Raw genomic sequence first — 27,036 nt, forward strand, 5'->3', positions numbered from 1 at the left:
CTGCTAAAGCTAACTCTCTCTCCTCTGCTCTCATCCTTCTAGATCTATCAGCTGCCTTCGATACTGTGAACCATCAGATCCTCCTCTCCACCCTCTCCGAGTTGGGCATCTCCGGCGCGGCCCACGCTTGGATTGCGTCCTACCTGACAGGTCGCTCCTACCAGGTGGCGTGGCGAGAATCTGTCTCCTCACCACGCGCTCTCACCACTGGTGTCCCCCAGGGCTCTGTTCTTGGCCCTCTCCTATTCTCGCTATACACCAAGTCACTTGGCTCTGTCATAACCTCACATGGTCTCTCTTATCATTGCTATGCAGATGACACACAATTAATCTTCTCCTTTCCCCCTTCTGATGACCAGGTGGCGAATCGCATCTCTGCATGTCTGGCAGACATATCAGTGTGGATGACGGATCACCACCTCAAGCTGAACCTCGGCAAGACGGAGCTGCTCTTCCTCCCGGGGAAGGACTGCCCGTTCCATGATCTCGCCATCACGGTCGACAACTCCATTGTGTCCTCCTCCCAGAGCGCCAAGAACCTTGGCGTGATCCTGGACAACACCCTGTCGTTCTCTACTAACATCAAGGCGGTGGCCCGTTCCTGTAGGTTCATGCTCTACAACATCCGCAGAGTACGACCCTGCCTCACACAGGAAGCGGCGCAGGTCCTAATCCAGGCACTTGTCATCTCCCGTCTGGATTACTGCAACTCGCTGTTGGCTGGGCTCCCTGCCTGTGCCATTAAACCCCTTCAACTCATCCAGAACGCCGCAGCCCGTCTGGTGTTCAACCTTCCCAAGTTCTCTCACGTCACCCCGCTCCTCCGTTCTCTCCACTGGCTTCCAGTTGAAGCTCGCATCCGCTACAAGACCATGGTGCTTGCCTACGGAGCTGTGAGGGGAACGGCACCTCAGTACCTCCAGGCTCTGATCAGGCCCTACACCCAAACAAGGGCACTGCGTTCATCCACCTCTGGCCTGCTCGCCTCCCTACCACTGAGGAAGTACAGCTCCCGCTCAGCCCAGTCAAAACTGTTCGCTGCCCTGGCCCCCCCAATGGTGGAACAAACTCCCTCACGACGCCAGGACAGCGGAGTCAATCACCACCTTCCGGAGACACCTGAAACCCCACCTCTTTAAGGAATACCTAGGATAGGTTAAGTAATCCCTCTCACCCCACCCCCCCTAAGTTTTAGATGCACTATTGTTAAGTGACTGTCCCACTGGATGTCATAAGGTGAATGCACCAATTTGTAAGTCGCTCTGGATAAGAGCGTCTGCTAAATGACTTAAATGTAAATGTAAATGTAGCACCCGAACCGGTCCAGCGTAGATGGACCGACAAAGTAGTGCAGGATTTTGATGGAGAGACTTGAGTAGTTGCGCTCACCTGTAGCCCTCCGCTTACAGATGAGCTCTGGCTTTTTACTGGACATGAATTAACAAAATGTCCAGCAACTCCGCAATAGAGGCACAGGCGGTTGGTGATCCTCCGTTCCCTCTCCTTAGTCGAGATGCGAATCCCTCCCAGCTGCATGGGCTCAGTCTCTGAGCCAGAGGAGGGAGATGGTTGCGATGCGGAGCAGGGAAACACCGTTGATGCGAGCTCTCTTCCACGAGCCCGGTGACGAAGATCTACCCGTCGTTCTATGCGGATGGCGAGAGCAATCAAAGAGTCCACATCTGAAGGAACCTCCCGGGAGAGAATCTCATCCTTAACCACTGCGTGGAGTCCCTCCAGAAAACGAGCGAGCAGCGCCGGCTCGTTCCACTCACTAGAGGCAGCAAGAGTGCGAAACTCAATAGAATAATCCGTTATGGACCGTTCACCTTGGCATAAGGAAGCCAGGGCCCTAGAAGCCTCCCTACCAAAAACTGAACGGTCAAAAACCCGAATCATCTCCTCTTTAAAGTTCTGGAACTTGTTAGAGCAATCAGCCCTTGCCTCCCAGATAGCTGTGCCCCATTCTCGAGCCCGGCCAGTAAGGAGTGAAATGACGTAAGCAACCCGAGCTCTCTCACTAGAGTATGTGTTGGGTTGGAGAGAGAACACAATCTCACACTGCGTGAGAAAGGAGCGGCACTCAGTGGGCTGCCCGGAGTAGCAAGGTGGGTTATTAACCCTAGGTTCTGGAGGCTCGGCAGGCCAGGAAGTAACAGGTGGCACGAGACGTAGACTCTGGAACTGTCCAGAGAGGTCGGAAACCTGAGCGGCCAGGTTCTCCACGGCATGGCGAGCAGCAGACAATTCCTGCTCGTGTCTGCCGAGCATGGCTCCTTGGATCTCGACGGCAGTGTAACGAGCGTCTGAAGTCGCTGGGTCCATTCTTTGGTCGGTTCCTTCTGTCATGCAGGTGAAAGAGGACCCAAAAGCGACTTGGCGAAAACAGAGTCTTTAATCCAGTAAAGTAAATACAATCAAAAAACACAACTTTCACTCGAAATGACGAGGACAAACTGGAGACTCGATCTTGAACAGCAGGTGAACAGCAGGTTGCCTCGGGAAGGCACTTGAACCAAACAGACTCAGACACCTGCTCACCACGCAGCATCTGAGGAAAACACGACACGACAGGGCGATACACAAACACAGCACGGTGAATTCTAGACAAGGAACCGACAGGGCAGAAACGAATAACAAGGAGAGAAATAGGGACTCTAATCAGGGAAAAGGATCGGGAACAGGTGTGGGAAGACTAAATGATTGATTAGGGGAATAGGAACAGCTGGGGGCAGGAACGGAACGATAGAGAGAAGAGAGAGCGGGAGAGTGAGAGAGGGAGGGGGAGAGAGAGGGATAGAAAGAGGGAAAGAACCTAATAAGACCAGCAGAGGGAAACGAATAGAAGGAAGCACAGGGACAAGACAAGATAATAAATGACAAAACATGACAGGTCTGGCTTTTTTTATGGCGGTTATGGAGAAATGGCAATAGGACTCGTTTTACTGTGGATATAGATATAGATAATTTTGTACCTGTTTCCTCCAGCATCTTCACAGGGTCCTTTGCTGTTGTTTTGGGATTGATTTGCACTTTTCACACCAAAGTACATTAATCTCTAGGAGACAGAACACTTCTCCTTCCTGAGCGGTATGACGGCTGCGTGGTCCCATGGTGTTTATACTTGCGTGCTATTGTTTGTACAGATGAACATGGCACCTTCAGGCGTTTGGAAATTGCTCCCACGGATGAACCAGACTTGTGGAGACTACAATTAGCTGATTTCTTTTGATTTCCCCATGATGTCAAGCAAAGAAGCACTGTGTTTGAAGATATACCTTGAAATAAATCTACAGGTACACCTCTAATTGACTCAAATGATGTCAATTAGCCTATCAGGAGCTTCTGAAGCCATGACATCATTTTCTGGAATTTCCCAAGCTGTTAACCTGCACAGTCAACTTAGTGTATGTAAACTTCTGATGCACTGGAATTGTGATACAGTGAATTATAACTGAAATAATCTATCTGTAAACAATTGTTGGAGAAATGACTTGTGTCATGCACAAAGTAGATGTCCTAACCGACTTGCCAAAACTGTAGTTTGTTATTAACAAGACATTTGTGGAGTGGTTGAAAAATTTGTTTTAATAACTCCAACCTAATTGTATGTAAACTTCCGACTTCGACTGTACTTTATGCAATTATTGCGGATATGACCAATATTATTTTTATTTATCAAACAGCAGCCAAGCATCGATCATGGTTACAAATAACATGCCCCAATTAAAGGCAAAGATTACCAGCTGCCTCTAATTGGTAACCATTCAAAATCAACAACATAGAAAACCAATGACTAGAACACCCCCTTAGTCACGCTCTGACCTAAACACCATAGAGAATCAAGGGCTCTCTATGGTCAGGGCGTGACTATATTGTAGTCTGCATTTTATTCTAAGCATTTATGAATCTGCATCTGGTCCCATACAAAAAAGACCCCTCCAGGATATTATTTATAAAGACACGAAGACCCCTCTCCCAGTCATTCTCATAATACAGTTTCCCACCTTTCCCTCTTTTCAAACGGTGTGTTAGCCTTCATAAGGTGTGTGTACTCACTTTATTTTGTTTTACCATTCCAGTCCATCATTCTTTGTTCGCTATCTAATTTGCAAACTCTGCAGGTGTGTTTCAAAGAAAATATGAACCCCGCAACATCAAGCATTATGAATAGAACATCTGTCCGACGTGCAAACATGTTTCCTGATTATAAGGCATCTGATTGTTAATAAGAAATACGGCCTTCAGGTATCTGCTGTTTTGAACATAGAACCTAAATTCAAGATGGTTGGAACTGACAGACTGAGGTATACTATATGGACTGACTTTGAAAAGCACAGGCTCTTGATTCCCATGAGCTTGCCATTTTTGTTTAACATAGTTATGTTTTGAAGCGTCTAAGTTGTAATTGTTATCTGTGTTGTTGTTTTGTCTGCTGTTGCTCCTGAACAATAGCTTGTATTCCCAAACATTTCTGTCAAACTTTTTCCCTTTGAAAGATAAAAGTGTTGTTTTAACATTGCCAGTCTGCTGTCTATTATGGTTGAGCTGCATGTAATTGGAAAGCAGTAAATAAAAACAGATACGGTAACAATAATTACCCCACTCGTCCCTGTTACTGAGCTCTTCAACAATGTTTGGTAAAAAAAAGAGTGCCACTTCTTTCAACAAAGTAGGCCCCACCAATCCATCAGCAATGAGGAAGAAACAGAAACACAATGATATGGACCAAGAAGAAGATATCGCTAACGACATGGGAAAGAGAGGCCTTCAAGAAAGCAAACAAGAGATGTTCCAGACTTTGAAGCGTATATCTAATGGCTTGTCAGCCTGTTTCTTTGGTCAACCTCCATTTGCTGCCATTTCCTCGGCTAATGAGTCAGTGTTGTGTCGACAACTTCAACTCCCACCCATTTGTAAGATCGTTCCGCACTGCTCATACATCGTCAAAGTCGACTCTGGAGTGGAACAGAGGCAGGTGATACTGTATTTGTATGTATTATGCATCCCCATTAGCTGCTGCCAAAGCAGAAGCTACCCTTCCTGGGGTCCAGCAAAATTAAGGCAGTTTATACAATTTTAAAAACATTATAATACATTCACAGATTTCACAACACACTGTGTGCCCTCAGGCCCCAACTCCACCACTACCACATATCTACAGTACTAAATCCATGTGTATATATAGTGTGTGTGTGTGTGTGTGTGTGTGTGTGTGTGTGTGTGTGTGTGTGTGTGTGTGTGTGTGTGTGTGTGTGTGTGTGTGTGTGTGTGTGTGTGTGTGTGTGTGTGTGTGTGTGTGTGTGTGTGTGTGTGTGTGTGTGTGTGTGTGTGTGTGTGTGTGTGTGTGTGTGTGTGTGTGTGTCTGTGTCTGTGCCAAGGTTTGTGTTGCTTCACAGTCCCGCTGTTCCATAAGGTGTTTTTTTAATCTGTTTTTTAAATCTAATTGTACTGCTTGCGTCAGTTATTTGATGTGGAATAGGGTTCCATGTAGTCATGGCTCTATGTAATACTGTGTGCATCCCATAGTCTGTTCTGTACTTGGGGACTGTGAGGAGACCTCTTGTGGCATGTCTTGGGGGGTATGCATGTGTGTCCGAGCTGTGTGCCAGTAGTTTAGACTGACCAATCGGTGCATTCAACATGTCAATACCTCTCATAAATAAAAGCAGTGATGAAGTCAATCTCTCCTCCACTTTCAGCCAGGAGAGATTGACATGCACATTATTAATATTAGCTCTCTGTGTACATCCAAGGACCAGCCATGCTGCCCTGTTCTGAGCCAAATGCAATTTTCCTAAGTCCTTTTTTGTGGCACCTGACCACATGACTGAACAGTAGTCAAGGTGCGACAAAACTGAGGCCTGTAGGACCTGCCTTGTTGATAGTGTTGTTAAGAAGGCAGAGAATCGCTTTATTATAGACAGACTTCAAATAAAGTAAAATAAAATGTATTTATAAAGCCCTTCTTACATCAGCTGATATCTCAAAGTGCTGTACAGAAACCCAGCCCAAAACCCCAAACAGCAAGCAAAGCAGGTGTAGAAGCACGGTGGCTAGGAAAAACTCCCTAGAAAGGCCAAAACCTAGGCAGAAACCTGAAGAGGATCCAGGCCATGTGGGGTGGCCAGTCCTCATCTGGCTGTGCTGGGTGGAGATTATAACAGAACGTGGTTTAAGATGTTCAAATGCTCATAAATGACTAGCATGGTCAAATAATAAAAATCACAGCTAGAACAGTTGAAACTGGAGCAGCAGCACAGCCACGGGGGACTGGGAACAGCAAGGAGTCATCATGTCAGGTAGTCCTGAGGCATGGTCCTAGGTCTCAGGTCCTCCGAGAGAGAGAAAGAAAGAGAGAAAGAGAGAATTAGAGAGAGCATACTTAAATTCATACAAGACGCCGGATAGGACAGGAGAAGTATTCCGGGTATAAAAAACTGACCCTAGCCCCCCGACATATAAACTACTGCAGCGTAAATACTGGAGGCTGAGACAGGATGGGGACTTCTCCTCATCTTAGCTACTACTGCATCAATATGTTTTTACCATGACAGTTTACAATCTAGGGTTACTCCAAGAAGTTTAGTCATCTCAACTTGCTCAATTTCCACAGTATATATTACAAGATTTAGTTAAGGTTAAGGATTTAGTTTTGTTCCAAATACAATGCTTTTAGTTTTAGAAACATTTAGGGCTAACTTATTCCTTGCCACCCACTCTGAAACTAACTGCAGCTCTTTGTTGAGTGTTGCAGTCATTTCAGTCGCTGTAGTAGCTGACGTGTATAGTGTTGAGTCATCTGCATTAGAATCAAAATACACCCTGGCTTTATTCAAAGACAGTAGCATGTTGTTAGTAAAAATTGAAAAAAGCAAGGGGCCTAAACAGCTACCCTGGGGAATTCCTGATTCTAACTGGATTACATTTGAGAGGCTTCCATTAACTTCTTATGGCTGCAATCCTGTTAACGGGAGCGATCTGACAACAGCCAGTCAGAGTGTAGGGCGCCATTTTCAAAACATCAAAAATATCATAATTAACATTCCTAAAACATGCATGTGTCTCATACCATTTTAAAGCTATTCTCGTTGTCAATCCCATCAAAGTGTCCGATTTCAAATGTGCTTTTCAGCAAAAGCACTACAAACGATTATGTTAGGTCTCCACCAAACCACAATAAGCACAGCCATTTTCCAGCGAAATATAGCATTCACAAAAAGCAGAAATATAGATAAAATGAATCACTAACCTTGAATTATCTTCATCAGATGACACTCATAGGACTTCATGTTACACAATGTAACAATGTTACACATATTTTGTTTGATAAAATTCATATTTATATTTTTTTAAATCTGAGTTTACATTGGCTATTTAGACTCACTAGTGATTTTGCATATCCACATCGTTTCAACAGAAATACTCATCATAAATGTAGATGAGAATACAAGTTATACACATGGAATTATAGATATACATCTCCTTAACCTGTTACTCCTACCCCCTACTTTTTCGAACATTCTGTTAAAAATCACGCAACATTTCAGCGCCCTGCTGCTCATGCCAGGAATATAGTATATGCATATGATTAGTATGTGTGGATAGAAAACACTCAGACGTTTATACAACTGGTTAAATCACGGCTGTGACTATAACAGAACGTGCATTTCATCGAAAAGTGCAGGAAAATCTGATCACTGAAAATGGAAAAATATATCCATGCGCGACTTGAACCCATTGATAAAGGTGAACCACATTTAATGGGGCTGAGGTTGCAATACCTACAGCTTCCACACGATGTCTAGAGTCTTGTCATTTGCCTACTATTTGTTTCTTGGTCAAACAGACGCAAGGCAGCGCAGTTCTTCCGGTCTCCGACCGGATATTTTGGTTGAGATTTACCTGGACATTATTTCCAGACGGACAGCTAAAGAATATACATCGCCTCATGATCAATTTGGTCGCTTATTAACGTGTACTAAACCTAATACCGAAGTGTTTTGTGAAAGTTTATCGTCAACTTTTTTAATTAAAAAAATTACGTTACGTTATAAGACGCTATTTTTTTCGTTTATCACACAGTCTTCATAGATCGATATCTAGGCTATATATTGACAGATTAAAAAAAAAAAAGACCCAATAGTGATTATGGGACATCTAGGAGTGCCAACAAAGAAGATGGTCAAAGGTAATGAATGTTTTATATTTTATTTGTGCGGTTTGTGTAGCGACGACTATGCTAATTATTTTGTTTACGTCTCCTGCGGGTCTTTTGGGGTGTTACATGCTATCAGATAATAGCTTCTCATGCTTTCGCCGAAAAGCATTTTAAAAATCTGACTTGTTGCCTGGATTCACAACGAGTGTAGCTTTAATTCAATACCCTGCATGTGTATTTTAATGAACGTTTGAGTTTTAACTAGTACTATTAGCATTTAGCGTAGCGCATTTGCATTTCCAGATGTCTAGATGGGATGCCTGCGTGTCAGGTAGGAGCAAGAGGTTAACTTCTTATGGTATAGGGGTCGCTTGCGTCCCACTTGGAAAAAGAACAGGGAAAATGTAGCGCGGCAAATTCAAATAATTATATAAAATTGAACATTCATTAAATCACACTCGGGGTTTTGCCTGCTACATAAGTTCTGTTATACTCACAGAAATGATTCAAACAGTTTTAGAAACTTCAGAGTGTTTTCTATCCACATCCACTAATAATATGCATATCTTATATTCCTGGCATGAGTAGCAGGAAGTTGAAATTGGGCATGCTATTTATCCAAAAGTGAAAATGCTGCCCCCTATACCTTAAAAGGTTAATGCAACCGCTGTGTCAGATTTCAAATAAACGTTACGGAAAAAGAAACCCATGCAATAATCTGAGACGGAGCTCAGAACAGAAGCCAAATTAGCCGCCATGTTGGAGTCAACAGAAACCAGAAAATACATGATAAATGTTTCCTTACCTTTGATGAACTTCATCAGAATGCAGTCCTAGGAATCCCAGGTCCACAATAAATGCTTGATTTGCTCGAAAATGTTTGTTATTTATGTACAATTAGCTACTTTGGTTAGCGCGTTTTGGAAAACAATTCCAAAGTCACAAAGCACATCCACTATAATGTGACAAAATGTCCAAAAGTTCCGTAACAGTCAGTAGAAACATGTCAAACGATGTACTGAATCAATCTTGAATCAAATCAAATCAAATCAAATTGTATTTGTCACATACACATGGTTAGCAGATGTTAATGCGAGTGTAGTGAAATGCTTGTGCTTCTAGTTCTGACAATGCAGTAATAACCAACAAGTAATCTAGCTAACAATTCCAAAACTACTACCTTATAGACACAAATGTAAGGGGATAAAGAATATGTACATAAAGATATATGAATGAGTGATGGTACAGAGCGGCATAGGCAAGATACAGTAGATGGTATTGAGTGCAGTATATACATATGCGATGAGTATGTAAACAAAGTGGCATAGTTAAAGTGGCTAGTGATAGATGTATTACATAAAGATGCAGTAGATGATATAGAGTACAGTATATACATATACATATGAGATGAATAATGTAGGGTATGTAAACATTATATTAGGTAGCATTGTTTAAAGTGGCTAGTGATATATTTTAGATCATTTCCCATCAATTCCCATTATTAAAGTGGCTGGAGTTGATGGTAGGTTATGGCAGTGTGCAGTGTGGTTGAGATTGCATCGTCTGTGGACCTATTTGGGCGGTAAGCAAATTGGAGTGGGTCTAGGGTGTCAGGTAGGGTGGATGTGATATGGTCCTTGACTAGTCTCTCAAAGCACTTCATGATGACGGAAGTGAGTGCTACGGGGCGGTAAGCATGTGGGAACAACAGACTGGGATAGGGATTGATTGAATATGTCCGTAAACACACCAGCCAGCTGGTCTGCGCATGCTCTGAGGGCGCGGCTGGGGATGCCGTCTGGGCCTGCAGCCCTGCGAGGGTTGACACGTTTAAATGTTTTCCTCACGTCGGCTGCAGTGAAGGAGAGTCCGCATGTTTTAGTTGCGGGCCGTGTCAGTGGCACTGTATTGTCCTCAAAACGGGCAAAAAAGTTATTTTGGTCTGCCTGGGAGCAAGACATCCTGAATCAATCTAGAATGTTGTTTACATATATCTTGACCGGAGAATTAGAAAACTAATAATAATATGCATATTTTAGCAACTGAGACTGAGGAGCTGGCCGTTTACAATGGGCACCTTTTCATCCAAGCTACTCAATACTGCCTCTGCAGCCATAAAAAGTTAAAGAACACCCTCTGTGTTCTGTTAGACAAGTAACTCTTTATCCACATTATAGCAGGGGGTGTAATGCCATAACACGTTTTTCCAGCAGCAGACTATGATCAATAATGCCCAAAGCTGCACTGAAGTCTAACAAGAGAGCCACCACAATCATTTCATCATCACTTTCTCTCAGTCAATTATTAGTCATTTACAGTATGTAAGTGCTGTAAGCGTGCTGAAATTCTGTTGTCAATTTGTTTACTGTGAAATAGCACTGTATCTGGTCAAACACCATTTTTTCCAGAAGTTTATTAAGGGTTGATAACTGGCTAATTGGTCAGCTAGGAGGTGTGTTGTGTCAGGTGTGTTATGGAAATAGGAAAAGAATGCTGTTGCAGTGTTGCACCATGGCAATCATTTATTGAAGGGATGCATGAATGCAGTCACAATCGCTGAAATCGGCACCGTTACTTGACTTAACATTGAAGTTTCCACTTTCAAGGCTGACAAAATGAAATTCTTAATTAACCTTAATAATAAATAATTGATCCTTGCTCTTTCTAATCTCCACAAATGATTATATCCATGCTACTCGGCAGCACCACATATTTTGATACATGCTTGCATAAAGCTTCTGTGAGAACTTGGCGAAGGTCAGAAGTAGCAATAGCACTGGAGTGATCAGCAACTGAATTCCCCATCTTCTCTCACACGATTAAACTGTGGCAGCTGAACTGAACTGGCCCGCGCTGAGAGCCTAGGCCCCAGGGGAACACCCCGAGGTCTCCTCCTCTGTCTCCTGGCCCCTCCAGCGGTGGTGGTACTATAAGAAGTAAAGTTCAGCTGAGAGCTCACAAAGAAAACTCCAGTAGGATCATTCTTGTGCCATAATAAGGTCTATAGTAACCCTCATAAAAGTGTGGCATCTTGGGTTCCCTTAGTTACCCTACACAGTACTTTTATCAGTGTGGCTACAGCTCTCACTCCAATAACATGCCTGACCTGCCCACTGTGGTCATGGGAAACGCAATCGATGCCTCTGCGCTCGGACAGAAATATGTATGGGTGAACAAGGAAATACCTTTGATGCTACCCTTACGAAAAAAGATTGCAGTCAGAGTGCAGTATAACTGCAGTACAGTGCAGTATAACTGCAGTTATATTGCAGTATAACTGCATTATACTGCAAATACTGCATCCAAAATAACAGATTTTTTACTACAGTAATTTTGCAGTGTAACTGCAGTTACTGCATCCAAAATACCACAATCTACTGCAGGTACTGCACTTTTACTGCAGTTTTAAAACTGCAATCTTTTTTTGTAACGGTAGTGAACTTCTGTAGCTAGCACACTGTGCTCATAAAAAGGTGTTTGGATGAAAAAACTCACCCTGATTTATTTTCCTCATATAAAAGTGTTTCTTCAATATATAGCGAGGAGTTTAAGACTTAACCTGAGGATGTTCATTTTTCAGTGGCTGCTTTATATTTCGTATGGTTATATGGATTATTTATTTTTACACAGAGCTGGGAGTAAATTGTTAATATTTGACCTGTAATGTTAGAGCAAAGCTTCCCACAAGGCCTTTATAAGGGAGGAACGAACATCCCCTTTAACCTTACGGAGAAGTAATGACTGTCCTCTTTAATCCATCACTCTTGTAAATTAAAGTTGATTAGTTATTATTGATAATTCACCGGTCGAGATTTGTTGAATTTAAAACACATCAATTAAGCTAGACAAATAGATTTTCATAATCTACCCTTGGCCAAAAGGAATGGAAGTACGTTTTTTTACTCAAGGATGCACTTTCTAAACCTTTTCCTGATAAGTCACAATCAAGGCGACACAAGGTAAAGTGGAGGGGAGTTCCATTAGTTTCTATCAGAGATCTGCAGTGATTTTTAAGAAAATCACAGAGAGGGTTTTTGGAGGTAGCAGCACAGAAGGGCCCCATCCGTTGTATGTTTCGGCTGATAATTTCGCTGTGTGATTTGCTTTATAAACAGCCCGAGAAAAGCACAGAGGTACAGTAGCTCACAGCGCTTGGGAGCACATTCGGCGCATTCGTCTCAACACTGTTGTTTGTTTCATTTATTTAATTCATATGTTTGTTACTTTTATCCGGAGCTGTCCTTAATCACAGATATTCTATCAAAAGTTGAGTAAATTGCTAAATGTAGCAATTAGCAAGCGAACCGAGGCTCGAATTCATCTTAATGGGAAATATCAGCCTTTACAGAGGAGAGTAATTAACAAGCTCTTTCCGCTATGTTTGTTCTTTGCTTTGTTTTGTTCTTTTATCTCCAATGGAAATTTTACTGAGTGAATCTTTAATTAACCGGTTTAAGCACTGCCATGTGAATATGTCTTACGGGGGTCAGGATAGCATCAAACTCCAACCATAGCATCATTATTTATACAATTGTTTACAGCCTGCTGCTTGCACTCACACACAACTCCCTTTGATTGGGGTCACATGCACATGCACGTGCATACTCACACGCACGCACGCACGCACGCACGCACACACACACACACACACACACACACACACACACACACACACACACACACACACACACACACACACACACACACACACACACACACACACACACACACACACACACACACAATCAAACAACAAACACATACACACAATCCACTTACGCTATTAGAGGACTCAATCTGGTTTTACAGACACTAAACCATTTTACCATTTCAATTAACCACATGCAGGTTTTAAAAAAATGTTGTAATGCACATTTGCGCAAATTCTGCATTGTGACTTTAAATTAATTGTGGCCTAGATTCTGTCATCACATCCAGTGTTGGTTATCCCTTCCTCTCTCCCAGTCCAGGGTTCATTAGGTACCGGAATAGAAGAAAAGGGATTACTTGAACTATTTTTTTGTCGTCCGTTGCTAAATGTTTTGAAGCCCTAACGAACATGACCCAGGCACAGCTGTCCTAATATGTACTCTGGTGTTGGTTTATAGACTGACCCTCTGTTCTCGCCCATGTAGACCTGCCTCTTGTCAACCTGTCTGTGGAGCCCCAGCCCATACTGGAGGGCAACCTAGTCAAGTTTCACTGCTCTGCCAAGGCTAACCCACCCGTCATCCATTACAGGTAAGATAGTACACCTGCACACACCTGCACACACACGCATGCAAAAGCATGACATCTGCACCTATTTTCTTCTCCGATTTAAGTCTTTAATTTGGGTTACCCAAAATCTCCACTATTTGATGTGCTTATAATGTGTTCAGTAGGCCTGTATCCACATGAATAGTCTATCTACATACCTCTCATGCTTATGCATACAGGCTGCATAATGATTGACATAGTCTCTCTTTCCAAGTTATGCATCTCTATTGGGGTATAACACAGGAAGCATCCCCATATGTTTCACATTGTCGTAGGCAGTCCGCGGTGGGACAGGTGGTTAGTCGGCGTAAAGAAGTGTGTCAAATGTACCCAGAGGTCACCTTAGACCGTAACTCCCTGCCAGCAGCTGGCATCTCATTGATAATAGATGGGCGGGGGTCCCTGAGACTGTGGCATACATCACTGCCATCTGCCTATGCCAGTGCAGGGGCGAGCACCAACTGCATTAGGTTGGCACAGAGGTGGCACAGAGTGAACCACAATACACAAGGGTTTCCCGTGGTTTGTACCTAGCCAGTGGGTGGGTGAGGAGGTCCAAAGAGAGAGAGAAAGAGAGAGAGAGAGAGAGAGAGAGAGAGAGAGAGAGAGAGAGAGAGAGAGAGAGAGAGAGAGAGAGAGAGAGAGAGAGAGAGAGAGAGAGAGAGAGAGAGAGAGAGAGAGAGAATGAGAATGAGAGAAACGGGGGAGGGAGAGAGAGACGGGGGAGGGAGAGAGATGGGGGAGAGAGAGAAAAGGGGAGAGAGAGAAAAGGGGAGAGAGAGAAAGGGGGAGAGAGAGTGGAAGGAGACAGAGAGGGAGGTGACTGGGTTCAGTGGTCTCTTTGAGGATGGTTAGCCTCTGCCCAGAAAATACACTATAGGCAAAAATCCAGCTACTGGGAAAGTGTTTGAGTCCACACAATGTTTCTTATAGGTTTAAGGATAATATCACTGTATGATTACTACCATTTATTTGCCTTATATCTCGAAGTGGTTTGGGTTTGGGATATCCCTGTTCCTGGAACATTAATTGTCATGACAATATACAATTATAGTGCATACAATAACTACAAGCTGTCATGAACAACAGAGAGCTTTGACGTGCCATCATCCAGCATATTGCGCTGCAATAAGCAAGTTAGCAACTACAGCAATACTCCAGAAACTACCATTCACCCCTTATTGGTTCCGATATTGCGAAAGGGGACAATCCCCCATATAATCGACAGTAATAGAAAAATGAGTTGTTTATTATTCTGTGTGGCAACACTCCAGGGAATTGCACACTGGTGTTTGAATTTGATTAGACAAGCTTCTCTGTTTTAGCATGAAAACAAGAGTAGGGCTACGTGCCTCAGTAAATATCAAAGGCCTGCATATAATTTGGCATTAGCGGCGGTTGGACATTAAATGGAACAAAAATGTTTATGCGAAACAACAGTGGAACATCCCTTTGATGTGAATAGGCCTGGCTGGAGCGATTTTGCCACCTCAACAACAATGCTTTGTGGCAAATAATACAGGTTGTTGGGGATGATCTGGATCATTAGTGGGGCTTGTGAGTATGTGCACTTTGTTCAAATCTAATCAAATCAAATTGTATTTGTCACATACACATGGTTAGCAGATGTTAATGCGAGTGTAGCGAAATGCTTGTGCTTCTAGTTCCGACAATGCAGTAATAACCAACGAGTAATCTAGCTAACAATTCCAAAACTACTACCTTATACACACAAGAGTAAAGGGATGAAGAATATGTACATAAAGATATATTAATGAGTGATGGTACAGAGCGGCATAGGCAAGATGCAGTAGATGGTATCGAGTACAGTATATACATATGAGATGAGTATGTAAACAAAGTGGCATAGTTTAAAGTGGCTAGTGATAGATGTATTACATAAAGATGCAGTAGATGATATAGAGTACAGTATATACGTATACATATGAGATAAATAATGTAGGGTATGTAAACATTATATTAAGTAGCATTGTTTAAAGTGGCTAGTGATATATTTTACATCAATTCCCATCAATTCCCATTTTCAAAGTGGCTGGAGTTGAGTCAGTGTGTTGGCAGCAGCCACTCAGTGTTAGTGGTGGCTGTTTAACAGTCTGATGGCCTTGAGATAGAAGCTGTTTTTCAGTCTCTCGGTCCCAGCTTTGATGCACCTGTACTGACCTCGCCTTCTGGATGAGAGCGAGGTGAACAGGCAGTGGCTCAGGTGGTTGTTGTCCTTGATGATCTTTATGGCCTTCCTGTGACATCGGGTGGTGTAGGTGTCCTTGAGGGCAGGTAGTTTGCCCCCGGTGATGCGTTGTGCAGACCTCACTACCCTCTGGAGAGCCTTACGGTTGTGGGCGGAGCAGTTGCCATACCAGGCGGCGATACAGCCCGACAGGATGCTCTCGATTGTGCATCTGTAGAAGTTTGTGAGTGCTTTTGGTGACAAGCCGCATTTCTTCAGCCTCCTGAGGTTGAAGAGGCGCCGCTGCGCCTTCTTCACGATGCTGTCTGTGTGGGTGGACCAATTCAGTTTGTCTGTGATGTGTACGCCGAGGAACTTAAAACTACCCTCTCCACTACTGTTCCATCGATGTGGATAGGGGGGTGTTCCCTCTGCTGTTTCCTGAAGTCCACAATCATCTCCTTAGTTTTTTTGACGTTGAGTGTGAGGTTATTTTCCTGACACCACACTCCGAGGGCCCTCACCTCCTCCCTGTAGGCCGTCTCGTCGTTGTTGGTAATCAAGCCTGTATACCATACAGGGTTGGGGTCAATTCCAATTCCAATTCCATTTCAATTCCAGTCAACAATCTACACAAAAACCTTCTCGTTGAGTATCTAGTTGAGTATCTGGAGCATCAGCATTTGTGGGTTCGATTACAGGCTCAGAATGGCCAGAAACAAATAACTTTCTTCTGAAACTCGACAGTCTATTCTTGTTCTGAGAAATGAAGGCTATTCCATGCGAGAAATTGCCAAGAAACTGAAGATCTCGTACAACGCTGTGTACTACTCCCTTCACAAAACAAGGCAAAATAGCCCTAACCAAAATAGAAAGAGGAGTGGGAAGCCCAGGTGCACAACGGAGCAAGAGGACAAGTGCATTAGAGTGTCTAGTTTGAGAAACAGATGCCTCACAAGTCCTCAACTGGCAGCTTAATTAAATAGTACCCTCAAAACACCAGTCTCAACGTCAACAGTGAAGAGGCGACTCCCGGATGCTGACCATCTAGGCAGAGTTGGAAAGAAAAAGACATATCTCAGACTGGCCAATAAAGATAAAATATTAAGATGTAACGGCGTTCTTCGTTTGTAGAAAGAGAGTCGGACCGAAATGCAGCGTGGTGGTTACTCATGTTTTAATGAAGAAAAACGGAACGATACATGGAATAACTCATAAATACAAAAACAACAAACAGAACGTGAAACCTCTGGTGAACACTACACAGAGACAGGAACAATCACCCACGAAATACACAGTGAACCCCGGCTACCTAAATACGGTTCCCAATCAGAGACAACGAGAATCACCTGACTCTGATTGAGAACCGCCTCAGGCAGCCAACCTATGTAACACCCCTACTCAGCCGCAATCCCAATAACTACAAAACCCCAATATGAAATACCACAAAATAAACCCATGTCACACCCTGGCCTGACCAAATATAAACGAAAACACAAAATACTAAGACCAAGGCATGACATAAGATGGCAAAATACAACAGACACTGGACAGAAGAAGATTGGAAGAAAGTGTTGGACAGACAAATCTAAGTTTGAGGTGTTCGGATCATTGTATATTTTGTCATTGTATATTTGCCATTGTTCAGTTTTTTTCAGTGTGTCACACACTTAGGTTCTTTGTGGCACCTTTTTAAGATGAAAATGATAACATCTGAATAACATACTAAAAATTGGGAAATTTGTACAGGGTAAAAGGGATATTGAAGAATGAAGGCTACTACTCCATTTTGCAATGCCATGCAAATACCCTGTGGACTCCTCCTACAACAGGACAACGAACCAAAGCACAGCTCCAAACTATGCTATAACTATTTAGGGAAGAAGCAGCCAGCTGGTATTCTGTCTTTAATGGAGTGGCCAGCGCAGATACCGGATCTCAACCCTATTGAGCTGTTGTGGAAGCAGCTTGACCGTATGGTATGTAAGAAGTGCCCATCAAGCCATTCCAACTTGTGGGAGGTGCTTCAGGAAGCATGGGGTGAAATTCCTTCAGATTACCTCAACAAATTGCCAACTATTTATAGCAAGGCAAATGGAGGATTATTTGATGAAAGCAAAGTTTGAAGGACACAATTATTATTTCATTTAAAAATATATATATTTATAACCTTGTCAACGTCTTGACTATATTTCCTCTTCATTTTGCAACTAATTTCACCAATAAATCAACTATAATTGAGAATTTCAATAAGCATTTTTCTCCGTCTGGCCATGCTTTCCACCTGGCTACCCCACCCCGATCAACAGTCCTCCACCCCCCACAGCAACTTGCCCAAATCTCCCCCACTTCTCCTTCACCCAAATCCAGATAGCTGATGTTCTGAAAGAGCTGCAAAATCTGGACCCCTACAAATCAGCCGGGCTAGACAATCTGGACCCTCTCTTTCTAAAATGATCTGATGAAATTGTTGCAACCCCTATTACTAGCCTGTTCAACCTCTCGTTCGTATCATCTGATATTCCCATAAATTCGAAAGCTGCCGTGGTCATCCCCCTCTTCAAAGGGGGAGACACTCTAGACCCAAACTGCTACAGACCTATATCTATTCTACACTGCCTTTCTAAGGTCTTCGAAAGCCAAGTTAACAAACAGATTACCGACCATTTCGAATCCCGCCATTCCTTCTCCGCTATGCAATCTGGTTTCAGAGCTGGTCACGGGTGCATGTCAGCCATGCTCAAGGTCCAAATGATATCATAACCGCCATCAATAAGAGACATTACTGTGCAGCCATATTCATCGACCTGGCTAAGGCTTTCGACTCTGTCAATGACAACATTCTTAATGGCAGACTCAACAGCCTTGGTTTCTCAAATGATTGCCTCGCCTGATTCACCAACTACTTCTCTGATAGAGGTCAGTGTGTCAAATCGGAGGGCCTGTTGTCCGGACCTCTGGCAGTCTCTATCCTTGTGCCACAGGGATCAATTCTCGGGCCGACTCTCTTCTCTGTACACATCAATGATGTCGCTCTTGCTGCTGGTGATCCTTTGATTCACCTCTATAGAGACGACACCATTCTATATACCTCTGGCCCTTCTTTGGACACTGTGTTAACTAACCTCCAGACGAGCTTCAATGCCATACAACTCTCCTTCCGTGGCCTCCAACATGCATGCTCTTCAACCGATCACTGCCCGCACCTGCCCGCCCATCCAGCATCACAGCTCTGGACGGTTCTGACTTAGAATATGTGGACAACTACAAATACCTAGGTGTCTGGTTAGACTGTAAACTCTCCTTCCAGACTCACATTAAACATCTCCAATCCAAAATTAAATCTTGAATCGGCTTCCTATTTCGCAAGAAAGCACCCTTCACTCATGCTGCCAAACATACCCTCGTAAAACTGACCATCCTACCGATCCCCGACTTCGGCGATGTCATTTACAAAATAGCCTCCCACAATCTACTCAACCAATTTGATGCAGACTATCACAGTGCCATCCATTTTATCACCAAAGCCCCATATACTACCCACCACTGCAACCTGTACACTGTCTTTGGTTGGCCCTCGCTTCATACTTGTCGCCAAACTCACTGGCTTCAGGTCATCTGCAAGTCTCTGCTAGGTAAAGCCCCTCCTTATCTCAGCTCACTGGTCACCATAGCAGCACCCACTTGTAGCATGCGCTCCAGCAGGTATATCTCACTGGTCACCCCCAAGATAGGATGTAGTAAGAGAATTCTATCCACGTGACTAAACAAGCCATTGATGGATGGTCATGATACAAAAGAAATTGTGATCTGATTCAAGAAAATCCTAGCCCCTTAAGTCGAAAACAATAGGCCTCTGGTTAAAAGTAGTGAGCTAAGTATGACATATGGTTCCATTTGGGACTCAACCCTCCTTTCTACTCCTCCTCTGTTCTCTCTTCAAAGCTACATAAGGACAGGCTCGTTTCTCACTGCCTTTTTAATGCTCTGTTAGCTGATGCGTGGCTATTGATCACCTGAGAGCGGCTATTTTCCGTGTGAAATAAGGAAAGTTTCTCAGAGGCCTAAGAGCTCAGAGCAGGATGCTGTCGATGCTGTGAGGTTGGGCCTGGAATCTAGATGAAGGGAATAATGAGGGTTAGGAAGAGGGAAGTGTCACTTATCTCAGATGCTCTAGACCTCCTTCCCTTCCTCATTTTGCTCAGAGGAAGTATGATGTTTTGGACGCTTGGAGAGATGGGTTGGACTCCAGACCTAGTGGTTTGGAGATGAATATCTGTTGTCATGGTAATAATATATGGTAATCAGGGCTATGTCCATAATGGCACCCTATTCCCTATATAGTGCACAATGTTTGACTAGAGCCATATGGGCCCTAGTCAAAGTAGTGCACTATCTAGGGAATAGGGTGACATTTGAGACACAACCCAGGTGGTCTTTCATTCAAGCTCAATTAGTAGAGGGGGTAGAGAAAATGTAATACAGGCCATCTGATTGAACGATAGAGTGGTGACAGCATAGGGGTGTGCGGTCAGAGACAATCTGCCCACAAGTCAGACAAAAGGGGGACAGGTGGCTGCCGTGCAACAATTAATTTCAACTGCCTTGTTGTGCCTTCTAGTCCTACCTCTGCCAGGCAGAGAGCAAGCTGAAGGGGAGAGATTGAGAGAGTGGGAGGTCTGGCAGCTAACTCCATGAGCAACTGTTTGTTTTTCATAAAGCTGCCGAGAGAGCATGAGTGAGTGAGTGAGTGAGTGAGTGAGTGAGTGAGTGAGTGAGTGAGTGAGTGAGTGAGTGAGTGAGTGAGTGAGTGAGTGAGTGAGTGAGTGAGTGAGTGAGTGAGTGAGTGAGTGAGTGAGTGAGGGAGGATCTGGCAGCTGACTCTATTAGCAACTGTTTGTTTATCATAAAGCTGCCGAGAGGGGCAGCGATGGGGAGAGAGGCAAATTATTTGGTTTTGCTTGCAAATAAAGTATGCTTCTTATCTACATGGGGGGTTCTGGTGTTGGTGTCGCTGCTGCAGCTGGGTTTTTCCTCATTTGTGACTACTGAGGTGTCTGATGAGAAAGACTCAATTGCACAGATTTAGCTTGACGGCTATTTGATGTGAACATGTGGGTGATGTGAACACAAACTCCATCCGTGTGTATGGACATGAACTTGTTCCATTGTTTCTTTTTTGATTCCTCTGGGAGGTGTGTGTGTGTGTGTGTGTGTGTGTGTGTGTGTGTGTGTGTGTGTGTGTGTGTGTGTGTGTGTGTGTGTGTGTGTGTGTGTGTGTGTGTGTGTGTGTGTGTGTGTGTGTGTGTGTGTGTGTGTGTGTGTGTGTGTGTGTGTGTGTGCGAGTGTGTGCGAGTGTGTGCGAGTGTGTGCGAGTGTGTGCGTGTGAGTGTGTGCACGTGAGCGTGCCACCCTGCATTTGAAATTGACAGCGGAAGATCATAGACAACATGAACAGTGCTTCAATATCTGTAAAAAGCTAAATGGATTCGTTTGTGCATACAGTTATGTTCAAAGCGGTGCTAATATACTATTGTTCTTGAATAATTCAGAAGTGACTGGGAAAAGGATAAGAATCAGACATGTAGCACTGTTCTGTTCTGACATTCACAGGCTTGAGAGAGACCAGAAAGAAAGGTTACATTTGAATTTAGAAGGGAATTTGAAAAAACGTTAACAGCAGACAGCATCAACCTTTTGGAATTCGTCCTTGCCATCATCAAGCTGTGTTTTTTCGAGTGCCATTGTAAGGCAGTGAAATATTTTCAGATTTTCAGGAGATTTGGTTTACTTGATCTCCTTCAATGCTGTCACTTTCCACTCTGTCTTTGTGATGAAATGTCTTCGGCAAAATGGAAGACTGTCGTAGGGCATCTGGGGTCTGGTTTGTATTGCTTCTGTGGCTTCGTCCCAAAATGAACCCTATCCCCTGTATAATGCGCTACTTTTGACCAGGGCCCATAGGGAAACTCTGGTCAAAAGTTATGAACTATATACAGTACCAGTCAGAAGTTTAGACACACCTACTCATTCAAGGCTTTTTCTTTATTTTTACTATTTTCTACATTGTAGAACAATAGGGAAGCCATAAAAACTGTGAAATAACGCACATGGAATCATCTATTAACCAAAACAGTGTTAAACAAATACTTTATCATTGAGATTCTTCAAACTAGCCACCCTTTGCCTTGATGACAGCTTTGCACACTCTTGGCATTTCCTCATACAGCTTCTCTCAATAGACTTGAAGGAGTTCCTACATATGCTGAGCACTTTTTGGTTGCTTTTCCTTCGCTCTGTGGTCCAACTCATCCTAAACCATCTCATTTGGGTTGACGTTGGGTGATTGTGGAAGCCAGGTCATCTGATGCAGCACTCCATCACTCTCCTTGGTCAAGTAGCCCTTACACAGCCTGGAGGTGTGTTGGGTCATTGTCCTGTTGAAAAACAAATGATATTATCACTAATTGCAAACCAGATGGGATGGCGTATCGTTGCAGAATGCTGTGGTAGCCATGCTGGTTAAGTGTGTCTTGATTTCTAAATAAATCACAGTGTCACAAGCAAAGCTCCCCCACACCATCACACCTCCTCCATGATTCACGGTGGGAACCACACATGCAGAGATCATCCATGCACCTTCTTTGCGTCTCACAAAGCAAAGCAAAAATCTAAAATTTGGACTCATCAGATCAAAGGACAGATTTCCACGGGTCTAATGTCCGTCCATTGCTTGTGTTTCTTGCCCCAAGCAAGTCTCTTCTTATTGGTGTCCTTTAGTAGTTGTTTATGAAGGCCTGATTCACGCAGTCTCCTCTGAACAGTTGTTGTTGAGATGTGTCTGTTACTTGAACTCTGAAGCTTTTTTTGGAGTTGCAATTTCTGAGGCTGGTAACTCTAATGTAGTATCCTCTGCAACAACTATGGGTCTTCCTTTCCTGCGGCAGTCCTCATGACAGCCAATTTCATCATAGCACTTGAAGGTTTTTGCGACTGCACTTGAAGAATCTTTCAGTCCTTGAAATATTCCGCATTGACTGACCTTCATGGCTTAAAGTAATGGACTGTCATTTCTCTTTGCTTATTTGAGCTGATCTTGCCATAATAGGGACTTGGTATTTTACCAAATAGGGCTATCTTCTGTATACCACCCCTTGTCACAAGGCACACCTGCTAATTGAAATGCATTCCAGGTGACTACCTCATGAAGCAGGTTGAGAGAATGCCAATAGTGTGCAAAGATGTCAAGGCAAAGGGTGGCTCCATTTAAGAATCTCAAATATAAAATATATTTAGATTTTTTTAACACTTTTTGGTTACTACATGATTCCATATGTGTTATTTCATAGTTTGGAAGTCTTCGCTATTATTCTACTGTGTAGAACATAGTTAAAATAAAGAAAAACCCTGGAATGAGTAGGTGTGTACTGTATGTATAGGTTGGGGCGCAGCCTGTGTTCACCCGATCTGACTGTGTAGGGGTTTTCCTGTGGTGAAGTAGAGGACCAAAACGCAGCGTGGTTATATTGATTCATGTTTAATAAAAACAGATAAACATGAACACTACAAAACAATAAACGTGGAAAACCAAAAACAGCCCTATCTGGTGCAAAACAGAGACAGGAACAATCACCCACAAACACAGTGAATCCCAGGCTACCTATGTATGATTCTCAATCAGAGACAACTATCAGAGACAACTAATGACACCTGCCTCTGATTGAGAACCATACTAGGCCGAAACATAGAAATACACAATCATAGAAAAACAACAGACTGCCCACCCAACTCACGTCCTGACCATACTAAATAATGACAAAACAAAGGAAATAAAGGTCAGAACGTGACAGTACCCCCCCCCAAAGGTGAAAACCTTAACCTATAGGGGAGGGTCTGGGTGGGCGTCTGTCCGCGGTGGCGGCTCTGGCGCGGGACGTGGGCCCAACTTCACCATTGTCTTAGTCCGCTTTATTGTCCGCCTCCGTGGCTTTCTAACCATGGCCACCCCTCTCAATGACCCCACTGGACAGAGGGGCGGAAGCTCTGGACAGAGGGGCGGAAGCTCTGGACAGAGGGGCGGAAGCTCTGGACAGAGGGGCGGAAGCTCTGGACAGAGGGGCGGAAGCTCTGGACAGAGGGGCGGAAGCTCGGGACAGAGGGGCAGGGGCTCTGGCGCCTCTGGGCTGAGGGGCTCTGGCGCCTCAGACTCCGGCAGCCGCGCCGGACAGGCGGGAGACTCCGGCAGCCGCGCCGGACAGGCGGGAGACTCCGGCAGCCGCGCCGGACAGGCGGGACCACCTGCAGGGAGGAGACAGAGAGACAGCCTGGTGCGTGGGGCTGCCACAGGAACCACCAGGCTGGGGAGACCTTCAGGAGGCTTGGTGTTAGGAGGAGGCACCTGAAGGACCGGGCTGTGGGGGAGCACTGGAGCTCTGGTGCGCAACCTTGGCACCACTTCCCCAGGCTGGACAACTACTCTAGCCCGGACCCTCCAGAGTGCAGGCACAGGTTGAACCGGGCTGTGGGGGAGCACTGGAGCTCTGGTGCGCAACCTTGGCACCACTTCCCCAGGCTGGACAACTACTCTAGCCCGGACCCTCCAGAGTGCAGGCACAGGTTGAACCGGGCTGTGAGTAAGCACGGGAGATCTAGTGCTTACTACACGCACCTCTCCCTTAGGCTCCACTCCCACATTTGCCCGGCACGAGCGGAGCGCAGGTAGAGGACGCACTGTACACTCCCAGCGCCCCGGAGACACAGCACGCAGAGCCGGCGCAGGATACCCTGGACCAAAACTGAGTACCGGCGACCAGACCCGCTAAGCAGGCACCATACGCCCTGGCTCGATGCCCACACTCGCATGGCACTTTCGGGGGGCTGCCCTATAGCGCACCGGGCTATGGGCACGCACTGGCGACACCGTGCGCTTAACCGCATAACACGGTGCCTGACCAGTAATGCGCTGCTTATAATAAGCACGAGGAGTGAGCTCAGGTCTGCTACCTGGCTTAGTACCACACCCCCCCCCAAAAAAAACATTTTTGGGGGGGCTGCCTCTCGTACCTGTCGCACTGCCGTGCTGGCTTCGCCAACCTCATTCTCCTGTAACCTTCCTTGCACTGCTCCATCGAATCCCAGGCGGGCTCCGGCACTCTCCCTGGGTCGACTGCCCACCTGTCTATCTCCTACCAAGTTGTGTAGTCCAGATTCTGCTCCCATGTCCCGAAATCCTGACCTCGCTGTTGCTGTTCCTTCTCCTGCTGCTGCTTTTGCTGCAGCTGCTGTTTACCACGCCGCTTGGTCCTGTTGGGGTGGGTGATTCTGTAAGGGTTTTCCTGTGGTGAAGTAGAGGAGGACCAAAACACAGCGTGGTTATATTGAATCATGTTTAATAAAAACAGATAAACATGAACACTACAAAAAAATAAACGTGGAAAACCAAAAAACAGCCCTATCTGGTGCAAAACACAGAGACAGGAACAATCACCCACAAACACACAGTGAAACCCAGGCTACCTAAGTATGATTCTCAATCAGAGACAACTAATGACACCTGCCTCTGATTGAGAACCATACTAGGCCGAAACATAGAAATACCCAAATCATAGAAAAACAAACATAGACTGCCCACCCAACTCACGCCCTGACCATACTAAATAATGACAAAACAAAGGAAATAAAGGTCAGAACGTGACACTTTGCTTTGGAAATTAGATTAAACTTCTCAAATGACATTCTACAATTGAGAAATGTTTCTGGATGGGAATGTCGATATGAGTCAAAATGGCACATCGAAAGTGAATAGCATGTTCTATTACTATACATGAAGGTTGCTTGCCAAATGGCACTCTATTCCTTATGTAGGCTCTGATTTAAAAAACAACTTGAAGTATGTAGGGAATAAGGTGCCATTTTAGACGCAATTGTAGAGTTACAACAATTAACCGCATAACACGGTGCGGTTAAACACATGAAAACATGACTTTTTGTTTTTGACAAGAAATCTAGGATATATCTGTGTTGTCTGTATTCACTGAGAATGTTCTGCATGTTCATAATCTTATTCTCTAAATGTGTACATCTATAACCAGGCCATCTTTTGAGCCATAACATTACACACAACAAACAACAACACATTTGATGTTCAAAGATGTTCGTTCAAGTTAATTATGCATGATTCATTGCTCTTTTCACTCAGAATCCTCAATTGATGTTTTGTTCCATATACAGGGTATAGCCTGGCATATATAATAATTCATAACATTTATTCCAGACTGAGTCTTGTGTATTTATCCCTTCAACTTGTTCCCCTTCTGTCAATGTAAACAATAGTTTATTTGTTCAGGGGCCTGATCTGCCTATTAGTGACGGTGAGATATGCTTGTGCCGGGCAAGGTTCTTCACATAGACAATTTATTTATTCCTCAATAAAATGACTTCAGCATCAAAGTGGGCAAAAGACAGACACGAAGTGAGAGCACCTATATTATAACGCCCTCCCTCCCTCCCCTCCTCCTCCGCCTCCTCCTCAACCAGGCTCCCAAGCAGCACGTGAATATGCTCAAATGAAGAAAAGAAAAAGCAATGAACCGAAATAACAAAAAAGCCACTTTTTCTTTTGTTGTCTCGCTATGCTCAGCGAATTGCAGACCATAGCAAGAAATTGCCCTTGAATACAACATGTTTTCACTGGTTGCGTCCCAAATTGCACCATATTTCCTATGTATTGCAATACTTGTGTATTTGATATCCACCTCAAAAAGGGCTACTGGTTGGATGTCATAGCCCACATTGTCTTCCCTCTTCCCTGTTGTGACTGTGGAAGTTTCCCAAGAGTGGTACAGATATAGGTACAGATCTAGGATCAGCTTCCCCTCTCACATTACTAACATTAACCATTAGATCAGGGTCGAGGTCTAACTCTTCAACCTACTCTATTCTGGCCTATATTCAGATGGGCCAAAGGGGGCAGCATCATCAGAGAGGTGTCAGGTGACACCTATGAGGTCATTGTGGACCACTCCTTCTTCACCGAGCCTGTCTCCTGTGAGGTCACCAATGCCCTGGGCAGTACCAACATCAGCAGGAACGTGGACGTCTACTGTGAGTAGTAGTCCGCAAGTATCACACACACACTACCATGGGTAGTCCCTAAGATAACACACTCAGGAACTATAACTAGCTAGCTACAGGCAGTTGGAATCACATCCACTACATGGATAGTCCCAAATAGAAGGTTTGTAGATGTTGAGCTAACTGTCAACAAGATTTCAACTAACTATCCACTATCCCTTGCCCTAACCTTGTTCCTTGCCCTAACGTAACCCTAACTTTAATGCTTACCCTAACACCGTAACCGTAACCCTAACCTTAATCTTAACCGTAACCCTAACCCCACAAATTATAATGTATCCACATAGTTGAAGTT

At 44.2% G+C, this 27,036-nt stretch overlaps 1 protein-coding gene across 2 annotated transcripts in view; it reads left to right on the forward strand.

Moving 5' to 3' along the window:
- LOC123994917 (kin of IRRE-like protein 3) overlaps window positions 1-27,036 on the forward strand; it is a 292,125-nt gene that overhangs the window by 228,595 nt on the left and 36,494 nt on the right. For both annotated transcript variants that reach the window (XM_046298029.1, XM_046298038.1), the window contains exons 6-7: window positions 13,297-13,402; window positions 26,563-26,711. In XM_046298029.1, coding sequence (XP_046153985.1) covers window positions 13,297-13,402; window positions 26,563-26,711 — 255 coding nt within the window. The remainder of the gene's footprint in view (window positions 1-13,296; window positions 13,403-26,562; window positions 26,712-27,036) is intronic.

Source organism: Oncorhynchus gorbuscha, linkage group LG02, assembly GCF_021184085.1.
Source record: "Oncorhynchus gorbuscha isolate QuinsamMale2020 ecotype Even-year linkage group LG02, OgorEven_v1.0, whole genome shotgun sequence".
NCBI classification, from domain to species: Eukaryota; Metazoa; Chordata; class Actinopteri; order Salmoniformes; family Salmonidae; genus Oncorhynchus; species Oncorhynchus gorbuscha.